We start from the raw sequence: 21,358 nt of genomic DNA, 5'->3' as shown, positions 1-21,358 counted from the left end.
AGGCTCCCGGTGCATGGAGCCTGCTTCTCCCTCTGCCTGTGTCTCTGCCCCCCCACCCTCTCTCTATCATAAATAATAAAAAAAAAAAAAAAAAAAGAAACACATGGAAATGCTTTTTTTTTTTTTGTCAATTAAAAGAAACTGCATCCTTTGTTACTTGATGTGATGGCACCCTGTTACATACAGTGTACATACAGTGTACATACAGTTACATACAGTGACCTGCCATCTGACTCTGGTTATTAGGAGTCACTGTCTCTCTCTGTCTCTGATCAATTCAATATTGACTTGATGGATCTGAAAAATTAAAAGCAAAACCCTCAACAATGATGATCCACCGATAAGTAAAGAGTTTGGGGAATCTTTCTGCTTTAGCATGTTGGCATTCCTCCTTCTCCCAAACCACGACAGAGTAAAATTCAATGATAAAAAACAAAAAAAGTAAAGAACGCCAGAACATTTTTAAAAGACTTATTTATTGTCCATTTTCCAAATAAATAATAGTAACAAAAAAAAAAATCCAAAGACACCTCATTAAAAGTATTTATTCTTAGTGTGGAGAACATAATTTCAAGGTTCTACATTGTTTGAAAGAATATTTATATCCAAGACTTTGAGAGTGGAATCAGAAAGGCAAAAGGACCCAAAGAAAAAAAATAGGTGGTAAAGAGAATTCTGAACAACTTGGTTCCATTCTATTTGAAGCAGAATTTTAAATAAAACAGTAAGTCCATGAACATTTCCTAAGCGAACAAAACCTCCATCTTCTTGGAAAGATTAAGGCAGTCAAGGGAATCTGAAAACACCTGGTGCAATTATGACCAAGGTGCCTGCTTTCCTGGTTCCACACTGTATTTCAATGTAGAAACACCACAAACGTAGGTAATGTAATTATGTTACACTCCATGATAATTATGGGGGAAGAGAAGCCTCTGTTGTGTAGCTTACAGATGAAGTCAGAGACCTTGGGAGATGTTTTGGTCAAAAATGGTCTAGACTCTAGAAGAAATCATTCAGCTCCTTCCACGGCTGTTGTGGAAATGGGTTTCACATAGTATGGACCCTCACTCAGGTAAGTTCTGAGCCTCAAATAATTTGGATTCCCAAAGATTTCTGCAACTGTCTTTGAATTGGCAAGTGCTTTCACCAGTTCATACTTGGCATCCTTGGAAGCCTTGTCATGCTCCACAGACCGATCCATCACATATTCCACAAACCCCGGACTATTAAACATAAGTTTCTGAGCCCACGGTTGATTTGCAATGGCCTGAAATGGAAAACAGAAAGAATAAAACTCCTCTGAGCCTTCAGAAGTTCAATGTGTTACTTGGATAGCACAATCCTTAGAAACATGAACCTTAAAAATGTTACTTTTGGGGCCATGTGGGTGGCTCAGTCCATTAAGAGTCTGACTCTTGATTTCAGCTGAGCTGCAAGAGGGAGGCTGTCCGCTTGAGACTCTCTTCTCCCTCTCCCTCTGCCCCTCCCCCAGCTCACACTTTCTAAAATAAATAAAAATATCTCTTTTTAAAAAATGTTACTTTTGTCTAAATCAATTTCCTCCTGAAAAGCTAACTTAAGAAAAAATAATCTAGGGGCGCCTGGGTGGCTCAGTCAGTTAAATGTCCGACTTTTGATTTCTGTTCAGGTCATGGTCTCAGGGTCATGGGATTGAGCCCCATGTTGGTCTCTGTGCTCAGTGTAGAGTCTGCTTCTCTCTCTCCCTCTGCTCCTCCCCCAGCTTGTGCTCTCTTTCTCTCTCTCAAAAAAAAAAAAAAAAAAAAAAAGAATCTAGATATTAAAAAGCTATACAAAGATGTTCATCATAGTGTGAAAGTTACAATATAAATGTCTAATTCTGGGGGGGATCAGTAAGTAAATTATGGTATATAGTAAGAAAAATTTAAATAAACATTAAGAATAGTATTTATAAAGAATGTAAACCTATGGATAAGAAAAAGTGGATCCAGATTATAGACATGGCATAATTATAACAATGGAAAAATAAAAACAAAAACTAGAAAAGACTACCCTGAAAAAACTCTTATACATGTACACAAGATATTTTTGAGAATGTTCAATGTAATACCATTTGTAATAGAGAACTACTGAAATCTGCACTGATAGGAGAATGATTCACTATAGCTCTACAATGAAATAATGACTTTATTTCTTTTAAAGATTTTATTTATTTATTCATGAGAGACAGAGGCAGAGGCAGAGACGCAGGCAGAGGGAGCAGCAGGCTCCATGCAGGGAGCCTGATGCAGGACTCGATCCTGGGTCTCCAGGATCATGCCCTGGGCTGAAGGCGGTGCTAAACCACTGAGCCACCTGAGCTGCCTAGTTTTTTGTTTTTTAGAATTTTATTTATTTATTCATGAGACACAGAGAGAGTCAGAGACACAGGCAGAGTGAGAAGCAGGCTCCTGCAGGGAGCCTGATGGGGGACTGGATCCCAAGACCCGGGGTTACGACCTGAGCCAAAGTAGATGCTAAACTGCTGAGCCCCCCAGGTGCCCCAGGGTCCTGGGTTTGACAAAGCCCAGACCAGAGTCAGGTTCCCTGCTCAGTGGGGAGTCTGCTTCTTCTTTCCCCTCCCCCTCCCCCCTGCTTGTGTACATGCATTCTCTCAAATAAGTAAAATCTTCAAAAAAAAAAATTTTCACAAAAAACTAAATAAACACTAACACTAAAAGGAAATACACAAAACAGGTCTGACTTTAAGTAATTTCAAAAATTTCAACTTTGGGGAACCCGGGTGGCTCAGCGGTTGAGCATCTGCCTTTGGCTCAGGGCGTGACCCCGGGGTCCTGGAATCGAGTCCTTCATCGGGCTCCCTGAAGGGAGCCTGCTTCTCCCTCTGCCTGTGTCTCTGCCTCTCTGGGTCTTTCATGAATACATAAATAATGTCTTAAAAAAAATTTTTTTTTTTTTTTTTTTACTTCACAATGTTTTCCAAAGTTTAAAATAATCAGCAACTTTTATGAGAGCTGACACTGCTTAACTCAACCTCGTGGGTTTAGAGATACCTGAGTTAGTCCCTCAAGGTGAGTAAGAGGTTACCAAGCAAAGTTGGGGAACAGTATTGTATGCAAAGGGCACATAAAGGTCCAGAGATATGAAGCAGTTTGGTATCGCTAGTCCATTAAGGGCCAGAAGGGGACTGGCAGGCAATAAGGCTCAGGAAGGAGACTAGGGCAGTAAGGAGCTTGCTTGATAACAGGTAAGGAATCTGGAATAAGTTCTGTGATCCACAGAATCCTGTCCAAACCTCTGCCACAATACCTAACACCATTGACTGAAACAATCTGCACATCGGTCTCCCTCACTGGCCTACACTAATAGCACAGGGCAGAGACTGCATACACTGTACACGCCCAGGATTCACATGCTGAACTAGCCTCGTCCCAAAAGGACCCGTGAAAAAGAAGAGGATGCCTACCGTGAACACTTTTAAGGCAGCGCAGTGCAGTTCAGGGAAGGGTTGGTTACTGATACCACGGAAGAGCTCCAGAGGATCCCGAGATAAAGCAGAAAACCAGGATTCCGTCATCCGCAGGAGGTCCTCAGTTTGCTGCTCAGGCTACAGGACAGAAAGGAAAAAATCTCAAGCCTTCAGAAGTCAGGAAGTCAGGAAGCCTGGGTTTGACGGCACGCCGTCCTTAGTCAGCTACGTGATCTCTAAGTCTGGGGCATCCGTTCCCAAACCCAGCTCAGACCTCCCCGGCTGCTGTTTCCTGATGGGGTTGATTAGACAAACTCTAGGGTCTTCTCTCTCCAGGTCTAATCCTGGATGACTCCACGTTAACTTAAAAAATATCACTAGTAATATAGTGAGGATCTTCCTTACTAAAAGTTGAGTAACATTTACATTAAGTTAACCAGTGTTACGTAGACTTATGTATATTTATTCTCCCAAACATATCCCACCGTCCTTCCTTAATTTCCCAATCTACTCACCGGTATATAAAAAATAGAGGAAATTGCATCCAAACACCTAATTTTGAGCTCTGTTGAGGCATTCTTTGCTTGATAGCCTATTTTCATGAGCAAGCGTTCAAAGCGAGTTCCTTTGAAGGATAACAAAATATTTTTATTGTAGTAACACACACATAAAATTTATCATTTTAACCACTTTTAAGCATACTGTTCAGTGGTATTAAGTACCTTTGGATGTGCAACTGTCATCACTGTCTCCAGAAATTTTTTCATCATCTCAAACCAAAACTCTGTATTCCTTAAGCAGTAACTCCCCATTTCCCCCATCCCCATCCCCTGATAACCAGTATTTTACTTTCTGTCTCTGTGTATTTTTTTTTTTAATTTTTTTTTTTTAATTTTATTTATTTATGATAGTCATACAGAGAGAAAGAGAGAGAGGCAGAGACACAGGCAGAGGGAGAAGCAGGCTCCATGCACCGGGAGCCCGATGTGGGATTCGATCCCGGGTCTCCAGGATCGCGCCCTGGGCCAAAGGCAGGCGCCAAACCGCTGCGCCACCCAGGGATCCCTGTCTCTGTGTATTTAACTAGTCTAAGTACCTCATGTAAATGGATATTTGTCCTTTGAGTCTGGCTTATTGCACTTAGCACAATGTCTTCAAGGTCCCTGCGTGTTACAGCATGTAAGAGACTTTCATTCCTTTTTTTTTTTGGTCACATTGGTCCATGTCCAGTGTGGAGCCTAATGTGGGGCTTGAACTCATGATCCTGAGATCAAGACATGAACTGAGATCAAGAGCTGGACACTTAACCAACTGAGCCAGCCAGGCGCCCCTCATCCCAATGTATGACTGGATATCTCATCATATGTATATGCCACATTTTGTTTATCCACTTGTCCATCAACAAAATTTGGATTTTTTTCTCTTTTTGGCTATTGCGAATAATGTTGTGAATACAAGTGCACAAATATCTTTTGAGTTCCTTCTGTCAATTCTTTTGGGTGTATATCTAGAAGTCTATTTGTTGGATCACATGGTAATTCAATGTATAATTTTTTGAGGAACCACCATAATGTCTTCCACAGCGGCTATACCGCTTTACAGGCCCACAAAATATGTACCAGGGTCCTAGTTTCTCTACATCCTTTGTTAGCGCTTGTTGTTTTCTGTTTCTGTTCTCTCTCTTTTTTTGTCAGAATAGCCATCCAAATGTATGAAGTGAACAATGAGATTTTTTAAATGGATGCTTTCAGGGACGCCTGGGTGAGCATCTGCCTTCGGCTCAGGTAGTGATCCCGGGTCTGGGGATCGAGTCCCACATCGGGCTCCCTGCAGGGAACCTGTTTCTCCCTCTGCCTGTGTCTGCTTCTCTCTCTGTGTCTCTCATGAATAAATGAATAAAATATTAAAAAAAAAGTATGCTTTTATATTACTGACCTCTAGTAACCTGCACAAAAAAAATTAAACATGTAGTCAGAGACCAAGTGACAGGCCTAAAACATGTTCATATGCAAAACAGCATGTATTTAGGATAAACTGCAGAGGATTTGAAATGAAAGGACCTAGATTTGAGTATGAGACGCCCCACAGTCTGTATCTTAAAAAATCTTCTTGACTTCTTTCAATTTCAGCTACCTTATCTATAAAATGAGAATGCCGTAGTATGTTCTTTGCAGGACTGAAAAGGATTATATCACAGGTAAAAGCACTTGGAAAAGTATATATAACAAGGATACAAGTTGTGATACACAATAGTATACTAATTTTCAATTCAAGATTAACTTCATAAGGGTTTTAATGGTGCCCATATTATTTTCTGTAAAGAATTCAGAGTCCTTTAAGACACTCATGGATGTGCCATAGAAGCATCATTCTGAACATAAAATTTGGAACAAATTTTTGGTTTTTTCTTCTAGGATATTACAAATATAAAACAAATGTATATTTTCAATTAAACATTCACAATCCTGGGGATCCCTAGGTGGCTCAGCAGTTTAGCGCCAGCCTTCAGCCCAGGGCGCGATCCTGGAGTCCCGGGATCGAGTCTCACATCAGGCTCCCTACAGGGAGCCTGCTTCTCCTTCTGCCTGTGTCTCTGCCTCTCTCTCTAGATCTGTCATGAATAAATAAACAAAATCTTTAAAAAAATAAATATTCACAATCCTGAGAAGCAATAGTTTACCCTTTTTATGAATAAAGAAAACAAGCCTAAAGTAATTAAGTGAGGATATGATCAAAAAGCCAAGTCAGGGGGATCCCTGGGTGGCGCAGCGGTTTGGTGCCTGCCTTTGGCCCAGGGCGCGAACCTGGAGACCCGGGATCGAATCCCACGTCGGGCTCCCGGTGCATGGAGCCTGCTTCTCCCTCTGCCTGTGTCTCTGCCTCTCTCTCTCTGTGTGTGACTATCATAAATAAATAAAAATTTAAAAAAAAAAGCCAAGTCAGTGTTGGAACCAGGACATGAATCCAGTCTTTCTGACTCCAGCCCACAGTCTCTGGACCATGAATACTACCAACGAAGGTGTAGAGGGGACACAGTATTTGGTCTAGCCAGTAAAAAATAAACAAAAAATTCAGTGATAATTATGAGGCTTTCTAGGAAAGAGTCCAAGATCACAGTAAAAAGACTGGCATCTGTAAAAGTAGTTTCTACAATGTAGTTAATGCACCAGCAAGTGAGCTTATATATTGAATCCTCGTCAAAAATGAAGATACCCCTAAAGGCGGCCAAGGAACGCTAAGTCATACCAACCTGTTTTTTGTAAAACTTGTTTTCCTTCAACGTTGGATCCCAGGATTCCAACTGTGTCTACTGCTACACCAATCATGGTGGGGTCCTGACTTTCTGTCATTTCAAAGACTTTTTCCACAAAGACAGGATAACGCTCACAAATCTGTTGAGGACTATCCATGATAGCCAGGTTTCCAAAAAACTTCACAAATCCTAAAGATATTTACAAAAACGTATGTTAATAGAAGAGGAAGACCCCACAAATTGTGGGCTGTATGTCTTCACAGAGATGGTAATGAACTACAGGCCAGGAAGGGGAGAAGGGTTACAGTACTGTACTCCACTGCCTGGCAATCACACAGCCCATAGGAGGCACTGAAGGACCTGTGATGTGAGGGTGTCAAGAGAGCTGGATTCAAATATTGAAACACTGTCATATGCAAGAGGAAGAGCAAAGAACAAGGACCACTGGATTTGAATTACAGGAAACCAAGTTTGGAGAGATTGTTAGGAAGAAATTTTTTTACGTAAGCTCTATGCCTGATGTGGGGCTTGAACTCAAGACCTCGAGATCAAGAGTTGCATGCTCTACCGATTGAGTCAGCCAGGCAACCCAAGAAATTTTTAAACAGAGATGTTCACTGATGAAGTAAACTAGGCTACCTAAGGAAGGAATACATTTCCGATTTCTGCAAGTGCTCAAGAAAAACTAATTATCCATGTCCTGGAACAGCATGGCTGGAGTGGATCCTATATTAGATAGATATTCCAACAGAGATTTGCTCAATCTATGAAACATAGTATAAATATCAGTAGTTTTTTTAATTTATGTTGCTTCTGACTAAGGTTCAAGGGAAACTATCCTAATGCTCTGAAGAGCAATGGTATTTCTAGAAAATCAGAACCAATAATATATAGCTCCCAGGGCAATAGATTCCACCTATGGGGCAAAGGGTATCATCTAAAGGGGATCTGCTCTAAAGGAAAGGAAATTATCCCTGGCTTCTCCTATCAGTGATAACTCAGAAAAAACATGCACCATCATTTTCAAAGAAATCAACATTTCTTACCTGGCAAATAGAAGCTAGAAAAAGGGTCTGAATCTGCCCCAACAATTATATTAGAAATCTGATCAATTACTCCTTCTTGAGCAAGGTACTGTCGTCCATGATGAGTATATGCCAGTGATGTCACCATTTCTATACAGGTGGCTCTGAAATGTCAAGATTTTGCATGTGATTAGCAGAATTTATAAACGCTTTCATAGGCTATCTTACTTAATCCTTTTAATCAGAAAGGTCAGTGATCCTGGCTCTACTTTTCTTTTTTTTACAGATTTACTTATTCATTAGGGAAACAGAGAGAGGCAGACACACAGGCAGAGGGAGAAGCAGGCTCCGTGCAGGGAGCCCGATGTGGGACTCGATCCTAGGACCCCAAGATTTTGACCTGAGCTGAAGGCAGATGCCCAATCGCTGAGCCACCCAGGCATCACCTGGCTCTACTTTTCAGATGAAGAGACAAGGATGAGAAGATTGCAGTGATTTGTTCTGAATCACAGTTATTACAAGGTAGAGTTTAGACTTAAATTTTAACTGATTAGAGCTGTTTCCTAAACAATTTTAATTTTGAAATGTCTCACACATACAAAAGTAAAGAGATCAGTACAGTAAGCCTCCATGTACCCACATAATTATCAAGATTTTGCCTTGTATGAGATTTTGGACAAGATTTTGCTTTTCATCTTTTTTCCTCCATTTTTGCTGAATTATTTTAAAGCAAATTCTAGGTATCCAGCCATTTATCCCTGAATACTTCAGTATGCATCTCTAAAAAACATCAGACAATTACAATGCCACTTCCACATATTTTAAAAATTGACAAAAATTCTTGGTATCAGGGCGACTGGGTGTTCTAGTCTGTTAAGCAGCCAACTCTTGATTCCAACTCAGGTCATGATCTCAGGGTTCTGGGATCAGGCTCCACAGTCAGGCTCTGCACTCAGTGGGGAGTCGGCTTCAGGATTCTTTCCCTCTGCCCCAACCCCCGCTCTAGCTCTCTCTCTAAAATAAATAAATCTAAAAAAAAAACATTCTTAGTATTACCTAATGCCTACCCATGGTCAGATTTCCCCAAATAATTTTTTTAAAGTATTTTTATAGTTGTCCCCAAGGTATTTTAACAGACTATTTGCAGGTTCTTCTCCTGTATATTATATAATTTGTATAAAGCTAAAAAAATTAAAGGCTAAAAAATTAGTTTAAAAAACTAATTTTGTTATTAGGAATGTTTTGAAACAATGTAACTCAAATGCTTTGAAACAGTGTAACTGGTGACTGACTTATGTGCAAATGAGTTCAAGAAATTTAGTCACATTTAAAAAACATGACAATCAGAAAATCACTTAAGGAAAACAAAAATCGGTGTGTGCACGAAGGTGATTAACTGTAGTGCTAATCTAACAGCAAATTATTTGAAGCAAAGTCAAGTGTTCAACAGTAAGGATATATTAGTAAACTGTGGAATATCAACAAGGTAACATTTGGAAGATATTAAAGGTGACTCAGGAAGTAGAGGGCTGGGAGTGAAGAGAAAGAATCAACATAGCTTGGAGGACCTATGCCAGTCAATGTATCGGTCTCTATGGCCAATTCATTTAATCCTCATGTCTTCTTTACAGAGTTGTTACTGTTCCATTTGAGACATAAGGAAACTAAAGTGCAAAAGGTTATAATACATTGTTCAAGGTCAAATAGCTAATAAGTAGCAGAGAAGCATGGAAGCTCAAGTATTGCCCATTTTCAAAGGCCACTGTTTCTTCTATCATGCCACAGTGCTATTATTTAACAACGCCAAAAAAATGTGTAGAATAACCTATTAAGTAATACAAAATAACAGTTACCCAGTGATTGCAAAAGCACACCTGCCTAAGGACAAGGAATATGGTTAATCTAAAGTAGCTGAATTGTCATGGGGCTCTGCTAAGTTCCAGCATACTGTGACAATGTGACTTGAATAATTTTTCTTTTTTCTTTTTTTTCTTTCTTTTCTTTTCTTTTAACTTGAGTAATTTCTAAAGGCCCCTTCTTCCGATTTTATTTATTTATTCATGACAGACACAGAGACACAGAGGCAGACATAGGCAGAGGGAGAAGCAGGCTCCATGCAGGGAGCCCAACGCAGGATTCAATCCCGGGTCTCCAGGATTACACCCCAGGCCGAAGACGGTGCTAAACCGCTGAGCCACCAGGGCTGCCCTAAAGGCCCCTTCTTCAGGACAGTGGTCAAGAGACTGCTACCCAGGCCCAGGCCCTACTAGGGAAGATCACTTGAAGGCTGTTTTCCAGATCTCCAAGGCTGTTTTCCAGATCTCCAAAAAAAGACATTTGGTTTTAGAGCTCTCTCAGCCAACATACCTGACCAGCACATCCTCCCCAGTCAACTCTCTGAGGAGCTGGGTTACCAACCCACTGGTGGTACAGTAGGTTAAAGATTCTGGTGACACAGAAGAAATCTCTACAATTAACTGAAAGAAGAAAAAAAAACAAAAACAAAAACAGAAAAAGCAAAAAGGTCTTAACAGCCGCAAATCTGTTAGAGTTCATTTTAAATTAAACACAGGACTAGGCACTTTTGTATAATTGAGTTTTTAAAAAAATCAATTTTTTGTCTCCATAAGTAGAAAAACTTCATTGAACCCATAAGAATTACTTCGGCACAGAAATACTCTATTATATCTGATTGTATCTGTGTTTTTTCTTTTTTAAGAAATCTCCAATTCATTAATCAGAATACAAAAGCCTGAATTAGCAAAATGATTGTTAAAAATCATTCATTCATACATTCTCTTAGTCATTCACTCATTCCACAAGCCTGAGGGCTTTCTGAGAGATATAGGACACTGAAAGATTTTAAGCAGAGGAAGGACAGAATCAGATTTGAGTTTTTAAAAGATCATCCTGACTGCATCTGAAAATAGACAAGTGGTATCAACATGAGAAGAGACCAGTCTGGATGCAAATATAGTAGTCCAGGTGAGAGAAATTGGTAGTTTTTTTTTTTTTTAAGATTTTATTTATTCGTGAGACACACAGAGAGTAAGTCAGAGAAACAGGCAGAGGGAGAAGCAGGTTCCCTGCAGGGAGCCCGATATGGACTCGATCCCAGGTCTCTAGGATCAGGCCCTGAGCCGAAGGCGGCGCTAAACCCCTGGCCACCCGGGCTGCCCAGAAACTGGTAGTTTAAACTAAAGCGGTGGTAGCTATATCAAGGAAGAGAAATGCATGGTTTATTTTTTATTTTTATTTTTTAAGTGCATGGTTTAATAAAACTGACTGTAAAACTGACAGTATGATGACCTAATGGATATGTGGTAGGGAGAGCAAGGGCTCATACAGAGCTAGTCTGTTGCTATTTTTTATTAGAGCATGGGCTGGGTAAAGAAGCTTAGGAGTTTAGGGACGCCTGGGTGGCTCAGTGGTTGAGTGTCTGCCTTTGGCTCAGGGTGTGATCCTGGAGTCCTGGGATTGAGTCCTGCATCGGGCTCCCCCGCAGGGAGCCTGTTTCTCCCTCGGCCTGTGTCTCTGCCTCTCTCTCTGTCTCTCTCATAAATAAATAAATAAAATCTTTAAAAAAAAAAAAAAAAAAAGAAGCTGAGGAGTTTGGTTTGAGTATGAGTGTGAGGGACCTAGAATACATAGGTCCAAAGGGGGAACAGTCAGTAGGCAGTTGGACATGAAGGTCTGAGCTCAGAAGAGAGGTCTGGGTTGGAGGTCTATGAAGTCATCCCATGTAGATGGGAACTGAAATCATAGGATGAATAAAATTGCCTAGAAATGAATGTATAATGAGAAGAGGGTTTGGGAATTTACCTTCATGAATTCCAAAATTAAAAGTTCAACAGAGGATAATGAACCAGGAGACAGAGAAGAAACAGCTAGAGAGGCAGAAGGGAAACCAGGATAGCATGGTATTAAGATATGCCCAGTAAGAAAGTGTTTTAAATAGGGAATTAGACTGTCAAGGGTTCCATTTTGAATATGCAGCCTCTTAACTATATGGCTTGGGTCAGCTACTGTATCAATAGTGAAGTTAGTGATAATCATGTGTAGGGTTTACCATAAAAATGGACAATATAAGTGGAGATTCAGCACAATGCTAAGTACAGAGTGGGTGCAAATGAGTCATTTCTTCATCTGAGTACTATTTCAAAGTCCAGTTTTCACATTATCTCCTATTATATAGTACTTTATGTAGTCTGCCATAATAATTTTTTAGATGACTGCCTGACACATTAGGCTGAGGGTTCACCTCCACGTACCCAGCTATTGAATATAGGGCCTTACAAAGACTAGATGCTCAATAGATGGGATGTTAACAAGACATCTTGCCTTTCAGTGGTAGCTCTATTGCATTCTGAATAGTAGGCATGAGAAGGGGTGCCTGGGGGGCTCAGTCGGTGGAGTGTCCAACTCTTGATTTTGGCTCAGGTCATGATTTCAGGGTCGTGAGATCAAGCCCTGCGCTGGGCTCTATGCTGAGCTTGGAGGCTGCTTGCGATTCTCTCTCTCTCTGCCCCTCCCCCTGCACTCACGCTCTCTCTCTCTCTCAAAAACAAAACAAAACAAAACAAAACTGCCTGCTTTAGTCTTACCTCATATACTCTGTATCGAACGATGTCGTTTGTTTTCATTACCCTTTTCAGATCATCCAGCAGATTGCTTTCAAATAAAGCCTCCAGTCCAGCTTGGGTTAGTGATATCTTTGACAGGGATTTAATGGCCTTATAAGGAAAGAAAATACCTCTTAAGTCATAAAGATGCAGAATACTTAATACCTACTTCATGAGATGGATGTAAAATTAGTGTGTGGAATGCATCTTGCTCAATGAGCACTATGTTTTAGTTATCATTATTTTAAACTGAAAAAGATACATAGTATTCCCTATAGAAAATGCATGATAGGGATCCCTGGGTGGCGCAGCGGTTTGGCGCCTGCCTTTGGCCCAGGGCGCAATCCTGGAGACCCGGGATCGAATCCCACGTCGGGCTCTCGGTGCATGGAGCCTGCTTCTCCCTCTGCCTGTGTCGCTGCCTCTCTCTCTCTCTCTCTGTGACTATCATGAATAAATAAATAAAATCTTTAAAAAAAAAAAAAAAAAAAGAAAATGCATGATGTGGGCAGCCTGGGTGGCTCAGTGGTTTAGCGGGGTCTTAGCTTAGGTTGTGATCCTGGAGACCTGGGACCGAGTCCCATGTCAGGCTCCCTGCATGGAGCCTGCTTCTCCCTCTGCCTGTGTCTCTGCCTCTCTCTCCGTGTCTCTCATGAATAAATAAAATCTTAAAAAAACAAAAACAAAAACGGAGGACGTAAATTTTCTTATCAAACAACCTAATATAAGTTCCATGATGGATAATTTAGATATGTGTATTTTAGAAAACAAAAGGGGTTTACTGGTATTTATATGACACCATTTACTTATCTGATACCATCTATATGAGGTTGCAAATTCAACTATACAAATCATCCATCCTAAACTTCCACCCCTCAATCCAGAAGGCCTTCCTTTGTTTTTTAGGATACTCTGTGTGCTTTAGGCTGATGGTTCTAGGTGACTCACCGCTTTAGCTACAGACAAATTGTCTCCACCAATACAATAAACGATCTGTTTTAGTAATTCGCCATTATTTAGAATCTCAGTAACAGCATCAGAATTCTCAACAATTCTTCCAACCTGAAATAAAAATGCAATCAGAAATTCCTTTAGTGTGCATTTATCTTAGGAGTCACTGATTCAGCTCTAAGACAAGCCATTAAAAATTCCAAATGGAAAAAAAAAAAATTCCAAATGACCCAAATTCATTAAAGCTGAAGACACTCATGATATAGGCACAATACTGAAAAGAAAGACAAAAGTTAACAGTAGGTAAAAAATAGAGACACTCCAGTGAAAGAAGACAACACAAATTCTAGTTCTATCAATTTTTAGCTACAGACCCTGAGCAAATTAACTAACTTCTTTAGTTAATTCTTTACAGGTTTCTATCTGTAAAATGTGATCATAATACTTAACTGCAGGGTAGTTATGACGATGGAAGGAAACTAAATAGGAAAAGTACCTAGTATGGCGTCTAGCACATAAATGGTCAGAGAATCAATCAACACTTTCTCCTTTTTTGTTGAAATAATGCCTTCAGGTGAGAAAAAGAAAAATAGTACTTGATGCCTCCTAGATAACTAACTGCTTGGGTCCTAACATCTCAACAATATAATCCTTAGCAGCAACCCTTCACCCAAATAGTATTTTGGTTACAAGGGTTGTAAGAGTTACTGTCTCAATTTCTTGGTTTGGTGACCTTTACAATAGCACCTTTTTTATGCCCCTATAATAAGAGCTAATTTGGCAATTACTTCCTCTAGATTAGGAGCTCCCTGAGGGGAGGAAAGAGGCTCTATTTATCTTGCTAGCTCTAACAGTATATGATACAATGCCTGGCATGTACAAGGAATTCAGTCAGCATTTGATGACTGAGTATTTCAGACAATACTTACTAGAACCCCTTACTTTAGCCTGGATGCTCCTGCTTATAGTTAGCTATGCACACTAGAATAGACGAGACACCCCCTAGGAACACAGAGAGATCATGTTTTGTCTCTCTGTCTTTGGCACCCAACACAGAGCCTGGTCCAGAGCAGGCGGTCACTAAATGTTAGTGTCCTTATTATGTGCTAGTAAAATTTCATACCTGGGATAGAGTCAGAATTTTTACGGAATCATCGGGGTGAGTCAGTCCCTTCTGAAGGTCAGCTCCGAGGTCCCGGGCTATGTGAACCGGCTCCATAGCTTGGAGCAATCTCTCCAGAATGGATACACACAACGTGGTCTGTTCCCTAAAAGAAATGTCATAGGTCTCATTAGTTTGTGTCCTGCCAGGTACGAAGTAACAACCTGAAGCCTGGCTCAATGAAGGTCTCTTCCACACCAAACTTCCTTTAAGATACTAACTTCTACAAATTTATTAAACATTTATTAAGTACCTATTATGTGCCATACCTGTACTGGTACTACAAAGAAGGATAATATATATTCTCTAGCCTCAATGAGCTCAGTCTAATGGAAAATACAGAAAAACAGAAAGGCAACTATAATTCAGGTGGGTAAAAATTATAGGTTAGGGTTGGAAATTCTGGGAGCTCACTGGGAGCTCAAAAAAGAACACAGGGATCAAGGAGCCCTCCCAGAGGGGTAATAGCTGAACTAAATTTTAAGAAAAAGTGGGAATTATCTAGAAAGACAAAGGTGTTCCAGGTAGAAGGAGATGAAGGGGTAGAGGAATGAGGTAGTGTTATACATTCAAGAAGTACAGGGAGCTCCATATAACTGGGGTAAGAATGGGAGAGAAGAAAAAAAAAAAAAGAATGGGAGAGAAGTGGGGATAAGGTAAAAGGGGAGGTATGAACAGGGAGAAATGAAACAGGAAAGATGCACAGAAGCCAGACTCTGATGGGGTCTTTTTTTATCATCTACAGAATTCAGACTTTTTCCAGAAAGCAATGAATGGCAAGCCACGAAGTGGTTTTAAACAGAAAGTAACTGATGAGATCTGCCTTGAGGAAATTATTCTGTATTAATTAGAGAAATAATTTTTCCGTTAGAAGGCAGGTGGTGAGGGAGTGAAACAGTGTAGTAAGAAGAGATGGAGAGGCGGGAAAAGATTCATGAGGAATCAAAGATGTGAATTAATCAGAACTTGCTGACTACCAGTTGTGGATATAGAAGGTATTTCAAGAATCACTTTCTTTTCTCCTAATGGGCAGTACATGTAAATAGCTCAGGCACTCACATACTATTAACAGGAATATACAATTAAAGTGATTTGACTTTTCTAAAAGTTGATTAAGGGGCACCTGGATGACTCAGCGGTTGAGTGTCTGCCCTTGGCTCAGGGTGTGAACCCGGGATCCTGGGACTGAGCCCCACATTGGGCTCCCCGCAGGGAGGCTGCTTCTCCCTCTCCTTGTGTCTCTCAGGAATAAATAAAATCTTTAAAAATATAAAAGTTGATTAAGCAATAGATGTAAAAAACCTTAAAAATGGACATAACTTTTTTAACTTTGGGATTCCACTTTGTATAACTGCACCTAAGGAAGTAATTAACAGTGTTTATACCCAAGATAACTGAAACCATATATCTACACAAGAATTCGTATGCGGATATTCATAGCAATAAACAACCCAAATGTCCAGCAATTAATGAGTGGATGAACATAACCTAGTTTAATCATACAATGGGATATTATACAACACGGATGAAGTGTGGAAATATTATTCTAAAAGAAGCGGGACATAAAAAGCTTTTTTTTTTTTTTAATTTTTATTTTATTTATTTATGATAGGCACACAGTGAGAGAGAGAGAGAGGCAGAGACACAGGCAGAGGGAGAAGCAGGCTCCATGCACCGGGAGCCCGATGTGGGACTCGATCCCGGGTCTCCAGGATCGCGCCCTGGGCCAAAGGCAGGCGCTAAACCGCTGCACCACCCAGGGATCCCCCATAAAAAGCTTTTTGATGATGATTGCATTTATATGAATGTCCAGAACAGACAAATCCACAGAGACAGAGAACAGATTCCTGGTTGTTAGGGGCTGGGGGAGGGGCAGAGAGGAGGAAGGGGGAGGAGCGTCTGTTCATGGATATGGGCTTCTTTACTATTTTAACCATTTTTTTAAACCATTTTTTGATTATACAGCTCTGTGTATCAAAGTTCATTCACATTGTTGGGCAAGCATCACCATCAACCACCTCTAGAACATTTTCATCTTCCCAAATGGAAAATGTGCAACACTATAGGAGGGATGCAGAGATGAACAAAGAAATATCCCCTGCCTTCAAAGAATTATCCAACTAGAAGCAAACATGGAAAGAATCATAACATAATGCAACAGGGTCAAGCATCATTAGCAGAAATAATGATAATGTGACAATGTCTCTCAGGAGATCTGAGGACCAGTCACTTGAAACTAGAGTGGCCAAATGAGACTTTTTGGAGGTGACAGCACTTTACCTGAGCTTTAAAGAATGAAGGAATTTGGAGAGGGAGGGCGTTTCAGTTAGAAGGATTGGCATGCACAAAGTTAGGAAAAGTGCCAAGTCATGCACAAGGGAAAGTAAATGGTGCCATACGGTAGCTGAAGCAGATGAAATATTTGTAGAGGATGGAGGGAAAAGAGAGGCTGGAAAAGTAGGATGGAAATATACTGTAAGGGCCCAAATGCCAGGAAAAGTAGTCATGATTTTACACTGCAGACAATGGGAAACCATGGAAAATATTTGAGACAAATGACCTAAGAAGTTAACTGTGGTTGCTGTGTGGGAAAAACATGCTGGACAAGGAAGCTTCAAGGTAATGAGTCAGACTAATGCAAGAGACCTAGCAAGAGGGAGAAAACGAGGGCCTGAAATAAAGGACACAGAAAAGGGGGCACCTGGGTGGCTCAGTAATTGAGCATCAGCCTTTAGCTCAGGGCGTGACCCTGGGGTCCTGGGATCAAGTCCTGCATCAGGTCCCTGCATGGAGCCTGCTTCTCCCTCTGCCTGGGTCTCTGCCTCTCCCTGTGTCTCTCATGAATGTGAATAAAGAAAACCTTAAAAAAAAAAAAAAGATTTCATAGGCAAAATGGAATAATATTAACTGATGGATTTAATGAAGTGGACCACGTAGGAGGAATCTCAGGAGGTTACAGCCAAGAAATCCCCCTGAAATCCTGTGATTTTTTTTTTTAACCTTTTCAAGTAAAAGGGTCACTTTTACGTTTCTGGATCACAAACATTTGTAAGCCACTTTATTGTTTTAAGATTTTATTTATTTATTCACGAGAGAGAGAGAGGCAGAGACCCAGGCAGAGGGAGAAGCAGGCTCCATGCCGGGAGCCCAACGCCAACGCGGCACTTGATCCCGGGTCTCCAGGATCACGCCCTGGGCTGATGGTGGCGCCAAACCACTGAGCCACCCAGGCTGCTTTGTAAACCGTTTTAATTGATCAAATACAGGGGATCCCTGGGTGGCTCAGCGGTTTAGCACCTTTGGTCCAGGGCATGACCCTGGGGTCCCGGGATCGAGTCCCACCACGGCCTCCCTGCGTGGAGCCTGCTTCTCCCTCTGCCTGTGTCTCTGCCTCTCTCTCATGAATAAATTAAAAAAAAAAAAAAAAAGGAGGTTTTTAATCAAACAGTACAGATGTGCATAGAATGAAAAAAGTCGCCAGGCCAAGCCCGACCTCTATACCCAGAAATCTGCGGCTCCTCCCACATGGTCAGTGTTACTCCAGCCTGTGTGGGGGGTGGGGCGAGGGGGCCTGAAATATTAAAAAAAAAAAATACGCCCCATTTCGGGATCATAAACTGCTGCAACGTTCCTTCTTCTCCAACAACACGCATTAAGAGATTTTTCCGTGTCCGCGCATAGAGATCTACCGCGATTTTTCTGAGCCGCACAGGGCCGGAAATCGTGGGCCTCCAGCCCCTGGTAATGGGTATCTCGGTTGTTTCTAGTTTTCCCGCTGCCCCTGTTGCGCGTTTCCCTCCCTAAACGGCACATTTTGGGGGCGAGCCGACCTGCTGCTTCGAGGTCTAGAGGCCGGAAAGAACGAACATTCATAACGTGGACGGGATCTTGCCAGATTGCAAGAAGATCGCCCCCCCCCCGGCTTTTAAGAGACGTCGTCTGTCTGTCTGTCTGTCTGCTCCCGAGAGCCAGGCGGAGGGGCACCGGCGCCCTGCGGGGCCCGACGCGGCCGGGGTCGCGGGGTCGCGGGGCCACGGCCGGGCCGCGGGCAGCCGCTCCGCCGCCGAGCCCGGGCGCCCCCCAGGCGGGCAGCCCGCCCCGCTGCACGTCCCGCCTCCGGGGCTCCGGCCGGGGCCCTCCCGCCGGCTCGCCGACTCCCGCGGCCTCCCCCAGGGGGCACGGCCGGGCCGCTCCGCCGCGCGCCGGGGGCGGCTCACCGATGGTCCTCGTGGAGCAGGGAGAAGAGCGGGCCGAGGCGCAGCTCCGCCGCCGGCGCCCGCAGCTCGCCCAGCGGCACGGTCTGCAGCACCGAGTGCAGCGCGCGCAGCTCCTCCAGCGGCGCCTCCAGCCGCGACAGCTCCCGCAGCAGCGCCAGCGCCTCGGCCGCCATGGCGCCCTCCCGCGGGGGTCCGGCTCCGGCTCCCGCTCCCGCTCCCGCTCTCGCGAGATCCGCCAGGGCGCAGCCCCGCCCCCCGCGTTCCGGCCGCGCCAATAGCGACGTGGGGCCGGCGGGCCGCGCGCGCTCGGGGGCCGCCGAGCCTCGCGAGGCCCGCCAGGGCGCAGCCCCGCCCCCCGCGTTCCGGCCGGGCCCGCCGGCTGCCCCCGCGGCCGCCAAGCCTCGCGAGATCCGCCAGGGCGCAGCCCCGCCCCCCGGGTTCCGGCCGGGCCCGCCGGCCGCGCCCGGCCGCGCCAATAGCGATGTGGGGCCGGCGGGCCGCGCGCGCTCGGGGGCCGCCAAGCCTCGCGAGACCGGGGCCGAGCGGGGTCGCGGCCGGGCGTCATCGGGGGCGTCACCGGGGGCGGGGGGCGCGGGCCGGCTGTGCGGTCGGCGTGCGCGTCTCCCGCGGCGGGCCGAGGCGCGCCAGATGCCCGGCAAGCGCCGCGGGGACGATGAGGACCCCCGCGGGCCCAAGCGGCGTCGCGGGCGGCCCCCGGCGCCCAAGGCCAGGCTGTCGGCGGCCGCGAGGGCGGCGGTGGTGGAGGCGGCGGCGGCCTGGGCGGCGGCCGAGGCCTCGCCGGGCGGCGCCGACGCCGTGGGCCTCCTGCTCCCGGGCCAGACGCGGGTGAAGCGGCGGCGGCGGGTCATGGCGCTGGAGGACAAGATGAAGATCCTGGAGAAGCTGGAGGAGGGCGCGAGCAGCACGGACGTGGGGCGCCTGTTCGGCGTCCACGAGTCCACCGTGCGCGCCATCAAGAGGAACGCGGCGGCCATCAGGGCGAGCATGGAGAGCGTGTCGCCCGTCTGCGCCAAGGTGCTGTGCGTCCCCCGCGACGCCAACATCGAGAAGATGGAGACGGCGCTGACCTTCTGGGTGGAGGACCAGACCATCGGGGGGCGGCCCCTGACGCTCAAGGCCATCTGCAGCCAGGCCAAGCGCATTTACACGCAGCTGGTGGAGACCACGGGCAAGGGCAACCCCGACAAGTTCCATGCGAGCAAGGGGTGGTTCGAGAAGTTCAGGCGCCGCTACAGCCTGCGGAACTCGAGGCTGATGGGGGAGGGAGAGCCGCTGGATGCCCAGTCGGCGCCCAGGTACTCCAAGCAGGTCCAGAGACTGATCAGGGCCAGGGGCTTCGTGCCGCAGCAGGTCTTCAACGCCGAGGAGACGAGCCTGTTCTGGAAGTGCATGCCCTCGCGTACCTTCCGGGAAAAGGACAAGAACCCCGAGAGCTTGGAGGAGGCCAAGGACAGGATCTCCCTCATTTTCTGTGCCAATGCCGCCGGCGACAAGATGATCAAACCCTTGCTGCTTTATAAAGACCCGAATCCCGCCTGTCTTCTGGAAAAAGACAAGAAGCGCCTTCCTGTGTTCTGGCGGTCACACCCCAAAGTGTCGTTAACCGCGGCCCTCTTTTTGGACTGGTTTCATAACTGTTTCATCCACCAGGCCCGGAGTTATTTGATAGAAAAAAATCTCGAGTTCAGGGTGTTGCTGATTTTGGACAGGGGTCCCAATCACCCAGACTCCTTATTCTTTGCTCACCCTAATGTTGATATTGTGTTTCTCCCTCTGGAAGGCACTAGCTACCTTCAGCCGCTGGATCAGGGTATAATTGAAGCATTCAGGAGGTACTACACCAAGCATATGTTCGACCACTTTGCCGACTGTATTGAAAAAAACCCTTGTCTTACCTTGAAAGAAACGTGGCAACAGTACAACATTGCTGATGCTTTGGTCGTGATAAAAGAGGCAATGGATGACATAAAACCGGCTGCTCTTAATAAAGCCTGGTGGAAACTTTGGGATGATGTTGTGAACGATTATGCGTGTTTCCCCAGAGCTAATGAAGAAGTTGCAAAAATCATAGAGTCTGCAAAACGGATGGACTTTAAATTCCTTGACATCCAAGAGGGTGAGATTAACGAGCTGCTCAAGTTTCAGGCTTTGGCCATAACTGAGAGAGAGTCTGCGTCAGTAAACACAGAAGAAGACAAGTCCCCGGAACCGGAGGTAAAGATGAATCTGAGGAAATTGAATGCTGTCTTACGCCAGGCCTCAGACCTCATTGATGCTGCAATTGATATGGATCCTTTCCTGGACAGAAGTTTGGCCTTTAAAAAAGACTTCAATAAATTGTTATATACTTATAAAGAGGTGCAAAAGAACCTACAAAATAAAGCAAAGGGGTTAAAGAAAGAAAATGAAGACCCGAGCAAAGAGGAGGAAATGTGGACGAAGGAGATGGATACAGAATCAGAGTCTGAAGGGGAGTCTGAATCTGAATCTGAATCTGAGCCTAACTCTGAATCTGAATCCCATAACGAGGAGAAGGTAGAGGGAAAGAGGGGGGATAAGAAGCCTCCAGAAGAAGATCCTGGACCCTCTGGCAGTGGCACGGAGACTCTTACTATATCTGAAGAATCTGCCAAAGTCATAAATGCAGAGTTGGACTTTT

The 21,358-nt window shown here is 44.3% G+C and overlaps 1 protein-coding gene across 1 annotated transcript; it reads right to left on the bottom strand.

Moving 5' to 3' along the window:
• Positions 1-457: 457 nt before the first annotated feature.
• On the bottom strand, positions 458-18,907 carry PSMD5 (proteasome 26S subunit, non-ATPase 5). The gene is made up of 10 exons (XM_072727505.1): positions 18,679-18,907; positions 14,423-14,567; positions 13,297-13,410; positions 12,331-12,459; positions 10,094-10,203; positions 7,748-7,890; positions 6,699-6,890; positions 3,964-4,073; positions 3,446-3,586; positions 458-1,267 (listed from the first exon to the last, which is right to left on the bottom strand). The coding sequence occupies exons 1-10, from the start codon at positions 18,849-18,851 to the stop codon at positions 1,010-1,012; spliced, it is 1,515 nt and encodes a 504-aa protein (XP_072583606.1). The 5' UTR covers positions 18,852-18,907; the 3' UTR covers positions 458-1,009.
• Between the last annotated feature and the right edge of the window lie 2,451 nt (positions 18,908-21,358).

The sequence above is a fragment of the Vulpes vulpes genome, chromosome 12 (assembly GCF_048418805.1).
Source record: "Vulpes vulpes isolate BD-2025 chromosome 12, VulVul3, whole genome shotgun sequence".
Taxonomy (NCBI): Eukaryota; Metazoa; Chordata; class Mammalia; order Carnivora; family Canidae; genus Vulpes; species Vulpes vulpes.
Note: the sequence above shows the minus strand (reverse complement) of the source record. Positions and strands in the feature narration are given on the sequence as shown.